At 43.2% G+C, this 8,760-nt stretch overlaps 1 protein-coding gene across 6 annotated transcripts in view; it reads left to right on the top strand.

Moving 5' to 3' along the window:
• Window positions 1-205: 205 nt before the first annotated feature.
• The window catches only part of MCM9 (minichromosome maintenance 9 homologous recombination repair factor), a 61,254-nt gene continuing 52,699 nt past the window's right edge, over window positions 206-8,760 (top strand). For all 6 annotated transcript variants that reach the window (XR_008449073.1, XM_054061977.1, XM_054061976.1 and 3 more), the window contains exons 1-3: window positions 206-660; window positions 5,869-6,185; window positions 7,997-8,078. Coding sequence is in view for 5 of the 6 variants with exons in the window: in XM_054061977.1 (XP_053917952.1) it covers window positions 351-660; window positions 5,869-6,185; window positions 7,997-8,078 (709 nt within the window). In the remaining variant the exon portion in view is untranslated. The remainder of the gene's footprint in view (window positions 661-5,868; window positions 6,186-7,996; window positions 8,079-8,760) is intronic.

Below are 8,760 nucleotides of genomic sequence, written 5' to 3'. Positions count from 1 at the left end.
TGAGGGGCTGGGGCTGTGCGGGTTGGCTGGGGCGTGAAGCTGATTGGTTTATTAGGACGGGGTAGTGGTTACTGACTGGCAGGGGGTGGGGCTGATTGGCCGGATGGGGGCGGAGCTATCTGGGAGGCTGGGGCGGTGCCCATTGGCCGGCGGGCGCGGGGCAGGGCGGGGCCGGCGGGTGGCGGGAAGAGGGAAGAGGGAAGCGGGAAGCGGGCGGTGCGATGGCGGCGGGCGGGCCCGGGGCCGCGCTGTGATGAAGGTCTTTCCCGGCCGGCCTCGTCATGGGCTTTCCCGAGGGAAAAGCGAAGCGTCCCGCGTGATCCGTCGGGAAGGCGGTGCCGTGCGCGGCGATGGCGCTGAGCGCGGAGCAGGTGGGCCTGGTGGGGCAGGTGTTCGAGTCCTATGTGCTGGAGCACCACAGGGAGGAGCTCCTGGGCATCCTGGGTCAGCCCGACGCCGAGGCGCACTACCCTGTCGTCGTCGACGCCTTGACGCTCTTCGAGACCAACATGGAGATCGGGGAGTATTTCAACGCCTTCCCCAGTGAGGTGCTCACGGTTTTCGACAGTGCGCTGCGCAGGGCAGCCCTGGCCACGCTGCAGGCTGCCCCACACCCCGCGGGGCTCAGCCTGAAGCAGAACCTCCATGCCAGGGTCTCGGGTGAGTGGCAGAGGCTGGTACCAGGGGTGTCTCCTGACTCTGGTGTGGCCAGATTTCCTGACTCTGAAGCAGAGCGTAGTGGTGTCATGGGAAGGAGTTAAGTAATCCTTGAAATTTCAGCGTTATGTAGAATCACTTGGTTGGAAAAGACCTTGGAGATCATTGCGTCCAACCATACCTCACTGCTACTATACATATACCTAAGCACTCCATTCACCTGTCTTCTAAATATCTCCAGAGATGGTGACTCAACCACGTCCCTGGGCAGCCTCTGCCAGTGCCTAACAACCCTTTCAGTGGAGAAACTTTTCCTGGTGTCGAATCTGAACCTCCCCTGGCACAACTTGAGGCCATCTGCTCTCATCCTATTACCTACCACTTGGGAGAAGAGACCAGCACCCACCTCTCTACAACCTCCTTTCAGGTAGTTGTAGACAGTGATAAGGTCTCCCTTCAGCCTCCTTTTCTCTAGCCTAAACCACCCAGTTCCCTCAGCAGCTCCTCATAAGACTTGTTTTTTAGCCCATTCACCAGCTTCATTGCCTTTCTGTGGACACATTCCAGCACCTCAATGTCTTTCTTGTAGTGAGGGGCCCAAAACTCAGTATTCAAAGTGTGGCCTCACCAATGCTGAGTATATGGACAGAATCGTTTCCCTGGTCCTGCTGGCCACTCTGTTTCTGATACAAGCCAAGGTGCCATTGGCCTTTTTGGCCACCTTGGTACACTGCTGGCTCATTCACCTGGCTGTCAACCAACACCACCAGGTCCTTCTCCACCAGGCAAAGCAGTAGGGAATTTTTGAAGTGGTAGGGAATGACTGGTGTTTGTTGTATAGAAAAGAACATATGCAAGCACATGAAGTTGTATAGACCAAATCAGAAAAAAAGCTGTGGCCATCCCTGAGGGAGTGCCTGCAATGGTTGCTGTTTGTTGTTGGATCAGGCCTTAGAACAAAGCCTTTCTGTGACAAAAAGACTCCTCAAATCAGCAGCTGGTCTCGCATTAGTTCTCTTGTTAGCCAGAAGGTCTAAAGGAAAAAAAAAAAGTCTTATGGGAAGATACATATTAGTAGATTTTTCTTGCAGGTTGACTTCCTTACCATGTCAGTTGGCTTATGATTTTATTGGTGCCAGTCATCTCCCAGAAGAGGCAAAGTCTAAATTCTGAGTTGTCTTGTAACAATTTAATCTGAGATTTTCAAATTTTTTGCTTAACTAATTGTTATAAAATTACATGCTCTAAAATTGGAATGAACTGTTGGAAGCTGTGATTGATACTAGAGAATTTTGTCCTTTTTTGCACTGCAGGTTCATTTTGGGTATATCTTGGAAAAAAGAGGAAAGTCTGTGAGCTTTGGAAGAAGGGGCAGGCATCTCAAGAGGATTACAAGGATGAAGTGAGATCATGCAGAGAGAAAATCAAAAGGGCTAAAGCCCAACTAGAACTTGGCCAATTCTGTGAAAGATAATAAAAAATCTTTCTACAAATATATCACCAACACAAAGAGGGCCAAGGAGAATCTTCATCCTTTACTGGATGCAGGAGGAACAGTAGTGACAAAGGGTGAGGATAGGGCTGAGGTAGTTAATGCCTTCTTTGCCTCCATCTTTAATAGTAAGGTCAGACATTCTCTAGGTACTCGGTCTCCTGAGACAAGACGGGGATGGAGAGCAGAACAAAGTTGCAAGGCTCCAAGAGGAAATCAAGAGTCCTGCTTGGCCAGTTAGACATTTACAAGTCTATGAGGCCAGATGGGATCCACCCAAGGGTATTATGGGAGCTGGTGGAGGTGCTAACCAAACCCCTTTCCATCATCTACCAGCAGTCCTGGCTGACTGGGGAAGTTCCAATTGACTGGAGGCTGGCAGATGTTACACTCTTTTACAAGAAGGGTCAGAGGGAGGATCCAGGGAACTACAGGCCTGTTAGTCTGACCTCAGCAGGGAAGATCATGGAGCAGGTCATCCTGAGTGCTATCACACAGTGCACACGAGACAACCAGGTGATGAGGCACAATCAACATGGGTTTATGAAAGGCAGGTCCTGCCAAACTAACCTAATCTCCTTCTGTGATAAGGTTACCCACTTAATGGATGAGGGAAAAGCTGTGGATGTACTGTACTTAGATTTCAGTAAAGCCTTTGACACAGTTTTCTGCTTGAGAAACTATCTGCCACTGGCCTGGACAGGTGCATCCTCTGCTGGGTAAAAAACTGTCTGGATGTCTGGGCTCAAAGAGTGCTGTTAAATAGAGTTAAATCCAGTTGGAGGTCGGTCACAAGTGGTGTCCCCCAGGCCTCAGTGCTGGGTCCGGTTCTGTTCAATATCTTTATCAATGACCTGGGTGAAGGGATTGAGTGCACCCTTACTAAACTGGAAGGAAGTGTCAATCTGCCTGAGGGCTGGGAGGCTTTACAAAAGGATCTGAACAGGCTGGACCAATGGGCTGAGACCAACAGGGTGAGGTTTAACAAAGCCAAGTGCTGGGTCCAGCACTTGGGACACAACAAACCCATGCAGTGCTACAGGCTTGGGGAAGAGTGGCTGGAAAGCTGCCTGTTGGAGAAGGACCTGGTGGTATTGGTTGACAGCCAGGTGAATATGAGCCAGCAGTGTGCCAAGGTGGCCAAGAAGGCCACTGGCATCTTGGCTTGTATCAGAAACAGGGTGGCCAGCAGGACCAGGGAAGTGATTGTTCCCCTGTACTCAGCATTGGTGAGGCCACACCTTGAATACCGTGTTCGGTGTTGGGCCCCTCACTACAAGGACATTAAGGTGCTGGAGTGTGTCCAGAGAAGGGCAACAAAGCTGGTGAAGGGGCTGGAGAACAAGTTTTATGAGAAGCACCTGAGGGACTTGGGGCTGTTTAGGCTAGAGAAAAGGAGGCTTAGGGGAGACCTTATCACCCTCTACAGCTGTGTGAAAGGAGGTTGTAGAGAGGTGGGTGCTGGTCTCTTCCCCCAAGTGGCAGGCAATATGATGAGAGGAAATGGCCTCAAGTTGTGCCAGGGGAGGTTCAGATTAAGCATGAGAAAAAAATTCTTCACTGAAAGGGTTATCAAGCACTGGAAGAGGCCCCAGGGAGATGGTTGAGTCAGCATCCCTGGAGGTATTTAAAAGATGAGGTTTTCAGGGATATGGTTTAGTAGTGGTCAGGTATGAGTGAAGATCTCAAAGGTCTTTTCCAAGCAAGCAGTTGTATGATTCAGGCCTGAATTGAAGTGAGGAAGAGTGATTTTTGCTTATGCTAGGTTTAACAACATAATCTTAGCACACTTATGCCAGTAATGACAAGGGCATCCAGGAGTTTAAAGAAGGACTCCATGAGTGTGAATATGCAGTGATTAATAATGGATGATTACCCCAGGTTCATTGAAGAAGGTAAAAGATTAAGTTCTTTATCTGAATTTTTAGCATTGCAGGAATGTGATTGTATAAATTCTCCTTTTGCTACATAACTACTAAAAGATTTTTCCTTACTTGCTGTTAGCCTGAGCCCCTGCTGTGTCTTACTGATGGCCAAACTGCTTTAGTAATTCAGTTTTGCACGTGATTACAGGAAAGCCAATTCAAAGAGGCACATACTCAAGTCAAGAGTTTGTCAACCAGTCTAATATGATCAGAATGAAGGCTCTTTTTTTTCCCCATTAATACTCCTGTCTCTTCAATCACCAAGATGATTACATTCAATATCCTGACAACAGTGCTGCATCTCTCTCTACTGTAATTTGTGTTATATTTTGTGAAGGCTGTTGAGTTGTACCAATACTTACCTGGGAAAAAATATGCTAAACAGTTGGGAAAATAATGGAAATATATATATATTTTAAATTTTATTTTCCTGAACTGAATTAACATGCAAACCTGTGGGAGAAAAAGACAGGTTTGGTAGAATATGTAAATAGATGGGTTACAGTCAGCCAGAGAAAGATGTTTGCAGTTCTGTATAATACTTTATTTCTTTCTACTTTACTTTTTCTTTACTTTATTCTTTTACTTTTTAAAATGAGTTTAATATTTAAAAGTATTTTCTCTAAACGAAAATAAAAGATCAAACACTGTTTTTAAGAGAATCAAAACAGAATAGTTTGGCATGCCTGAAATAAAGCAATTGAATTTGAAAATGCTGAAATAGATATACGATGTGGGGTTTTTAGCTGCCAAAGCTACTAAAAAGATTTCACCTAAATGCACAAGTAGTTTTGGTCTCTTTAGAAATATCATTTTGCAGCAGGTTTATTATTTTACATCTCTGTTTCCTACCTCTATTTTGGAAGTTAAACTAAGAAATTATTTTAAGAGCAGGTAGTTTCTTTTTAAGTTGACAATTTTTAGTAACATGTAGTTCATATACTAACTTCTGAAGAGGTGATATTTTGATGCAATCCTCAAGTGTGCATTTCAGAGACCATTTATTTCTATAAAGACTTTGTCGACTGTTGAGGTAGAGTAATCTTTCTGAGGATTTTAGCCACTGTGATGCAAAGTGATGGCCACATGGGTGAAAGCTGGAGCAGGATCAGGACACCACAGAACTGGCTGCTGGGGTGGAATTAATGGAGAGCAAGTGCCAAGAAAATGTTCTGTCACTTCTAATTTGAATGTACAAGTGCATTTGCTTTGGTTGTGTTCATAACCCCTTTGTATTCTTTTTATACCATCTTCCTTGTTCTTAAGACTTACTGATATGCAGTGTGGATTTTAAGGTCTAATGCTCACTGACTATGAGTTTTAAATTTGCTTCGACTCAAGAATTCGCACAAGATTAGGAGTTGTTTAACTGTGGGAATAACATCGAACCACAATTCAGCAGCATAAGTAAAATTTTATAATGCAGATAAATGAGTCGTAGAATAAATGGCGTTTGCCAAAAGATCATTTAAATTAATAAAGAGATCTGAGAACATCGAGACCTATTTCCATGAATGGGAACTGATCATGTCTATTCAGCCCTTGGCAAGGGCAGGAGAGTAAAATGGCAACATTTTCTGTTAGCGTGCCCAGCATCGGATGTTTTTCACAATCTGAGGCAGTGAATCAGATTTACGGTACAACAGATGAATTATTGAATCACATTTATGAAACAGTAAGAATGATGGCTACTGTTAACGTGTCTGGTATTCTTTCTAGTCTTTCTGTTTAACTGCATTGTCAGTCCATGTTTTATACACATAGCCTTATGCTGTGCTGATTTTCATTTTTCAGGCTTGCCTGTTTGCCCAGAGCTGACTCGAGAGCACATTCCTAAAACCAGGGATGTGGGTCATTTTTTGTCTGTTACTGGGACTGTCATACGTACCAGTTTGGTGAAAGTTTTGGAGTTTGAACGGAATTACATCTGCAATAAGTGCAAGCATGTATTTGTCGTCAAGGCTGACTTTGAACAGTACTACGCGTTCTGTCGTCCATCAGCCTGTCGTAATGAGGAAGGCTGCAACTCAACCAAGTTCACCTGCCTCTCTGGAACAGCCTCTTCTCCTGCCTGCTGCAGGGACTATCAAGAAATCAAAATTCAGGAACAGGTAAAAGAAAATAAGATGGAGAAAAAGGGAAGGGTATTAAAGTACATCTCAAGTACCAAAATAATTAACTTACTGAAGGAAGGATTTAGGGCTTAGTTTCCTGCTAGAATAAGGTACCTCTACTAAGTTTAGTGAAACTGTTCATGCTTGTGTCAGAATTAAGTTTTTGATTAGACTTCCTTTATTAGGTAACTTCATTTCAGATTGTACAGAACATCCAGGACCTGTGCATGGGTTAAATTTTAGGGCTGAATCCTTGTAACACCAAGTTTATGCTGTTCCTCTAAGGACTGAAGCTAGATCAGTGGTGGCCAAGGCCAGCTGTAGCAATGCAGTATGGTGTCTGCAAATGTCTCCCTTCAATCAATATGGAATTCAACAATTATTGAATATATGCTCCTCACAGAATATGCATTTGGTTTTTTGAAGGTAGCCCTGGGTAGAAGTACAGCTGTGCTGGAGAAATAATTTGGCCCCTTTACTCTAGAGCGTAACTAAGACAAAACTGGCACAAGAAAATCTATACTGTATGAAAACTGAGACTAAGTAGGGTATATTGCAGGCTATGTTTCTGCATTTATTTATATGTTCAGAGTAGTTGTCATAGATCTTTTCTGAGATCTTGTCAGTTATTTCAGGGTTTTGCTTTTATATCTTAAGAGTATAGTAGTGCAAATCTATGTGCAAGATTATGAAAACAGAAATTAATTACATTAGAAATGAAGCTCTTTAAAGTTCAGAATAGCAAAAACTATTTCTAGGAAATAAGCTCTATGCTGCATATTTATATTATGATTGTTTCTGACACATGGTTTCTATGGCATTTTTCTTGTTTTACTGTCACACAGATCTCTGACAGAAAGGATTTTCAGGAGCATGGGTCTATTAAACACAAAGTTAAACTGCGAATAAATTTCAGTTGTGTTTTTTACAGAGTTATGCAAGTAACTGTGTATGTGCCACCAGTATTGACAGTGAAGCGAACTGCCTGTGGCCATTTAGATAGTACGTAAGGATGAATAAACCTTGCTAGGCACTATAGAGTGAATAAATCTAGAATTCTGGCACATGTGACCTGTGGTGCAGAATGAAAAGGTACTTCTGATCATTGTTCCTGTGCAGTGGATAGTCTAAAAACTCTTGCAAGCTTTAAGTGTAAATGGAAAGATTGCTGCTTGGAAATAGACTGTGAAAAGCCTCCATAGACTTCGCCTGGGAGAAAAGGAGTTACTGGCACATTTGTCAATATATGCTTGTCTGGTTGTGTGTGATTTGTTTTTTTTCCTGTTGTTGATTTAATCTTTGACACCTAGGTGTAAACTTCTGTCTCAACCTGTCAAATTATGGTTAAATACCAGAAAAATACAGAGAATAATCTTTCAGTATATACTTCACTGAAGGGTTATCTAACCCATGGTCATGCTTCAGTACCCAAAGTAAACTTTGCATATTGAAGAAGTATCTAAAAATATCTCAAAGCATTTAAAAAAAAAACAAAAACAAACTGCTCTTTCAAATGACTTCTTTTAGTGAGCTTTTCTTCAGCAAGATGCTGAAATCGCACAGCACCTCCCAGGACAGAGTACCTTCATCTAATTTAATACCCAATCCCATTTCCATTAATATCGGCATTAAACTTCCATTATTAAGTTTGTGGCAGGAGTGGCATGTTTATTGTATAAGTTTTGTGAGAAAACGCTAGGACTGACCTCAGTTCCAGGAAAGGAATATCGGTCCTTAAGCCAGAGCAGCTATAAAGGGCTTTTGAAAGGTGCCTTTCTCAAGAAATGCTTTTCGTTCCCATCTCCTAGGTTCAAAGACTGTGTGTTGGAAGCATCCCTCGCTGCATGGTGGTTGTTCTGGAAGATGACTTAGTGGATAGTTGCAAGTCTGGTGAGAATAGAACGTGTATCGCATATTTGTACCACAAGCATTTTTATTTCTCCATTTGAGATGAATCTTTGCCAAGTAGGCTGTCAGTGCTGAGGGCTTGTTGAATGAGATGTTCATCTGTCATGTTGCTGTTGCAGCTTGGACGTTAGCACGGCATTTGAAGACTATTCTAGAAAATGTCATACATCCCCATGTTATATCTTGACTGTTTGAAAGAACAGTAATGTGGTGAGGAAACTGGTCAACACCATCACCCAGCGTGTGGTGCCTCTGTAGGTTTGGAGAGCTGGGTAACCTGACCTCCATCTAAGGAGTGCTGTAGGTGGAAAAAGCTATTTGGCATTCAAAAAGGAAGCTAATTGACAAGAGGGTGTATGGACTAAAAATTCTCAGATAGGCACATGCTCACAGGAAACTAATTTCTGGTTGAACCTTCTTAGAAGAACACTGTGTCCAGAATGTAAATGAGTGATTCTGGAATTCACAAAAGTTACCAGAAGTCAAATTAGCCTTGGCTAGGTTTTTTTTGTATAGTAAATCTAATAGAAAGAAGAGCTTCTACAGTTCACTGTGAATTCCTGTTTTCTAAAAGAAGAAACAAGCAGAGGTATGCCTTTAAGAATTCACCTGCCCTGATCAGAATGAGAAAGTCATAGCAAGTTCCCACCACAGACAAGCAATC

This window comes from Cuculus canorus, chromosome 3 (assembly GCF_017976375.1).
Source record: "Cuculus canorus isolate bCucCan1 chromosome 3, bCucCan1.pri, whole genome shotgun sequence".
Lineage (NCBI taxonomy): Eukaryota > Metazoa > Chordata > Aves > Cuculiformes > Cuculidae > Cuculus > Cuculus canorus.
The sequence above is the reverse complement of the archived record's forward strand: the minus strand, read 5'-3'. Positions and strand labels throughout refer to the sequence as shown.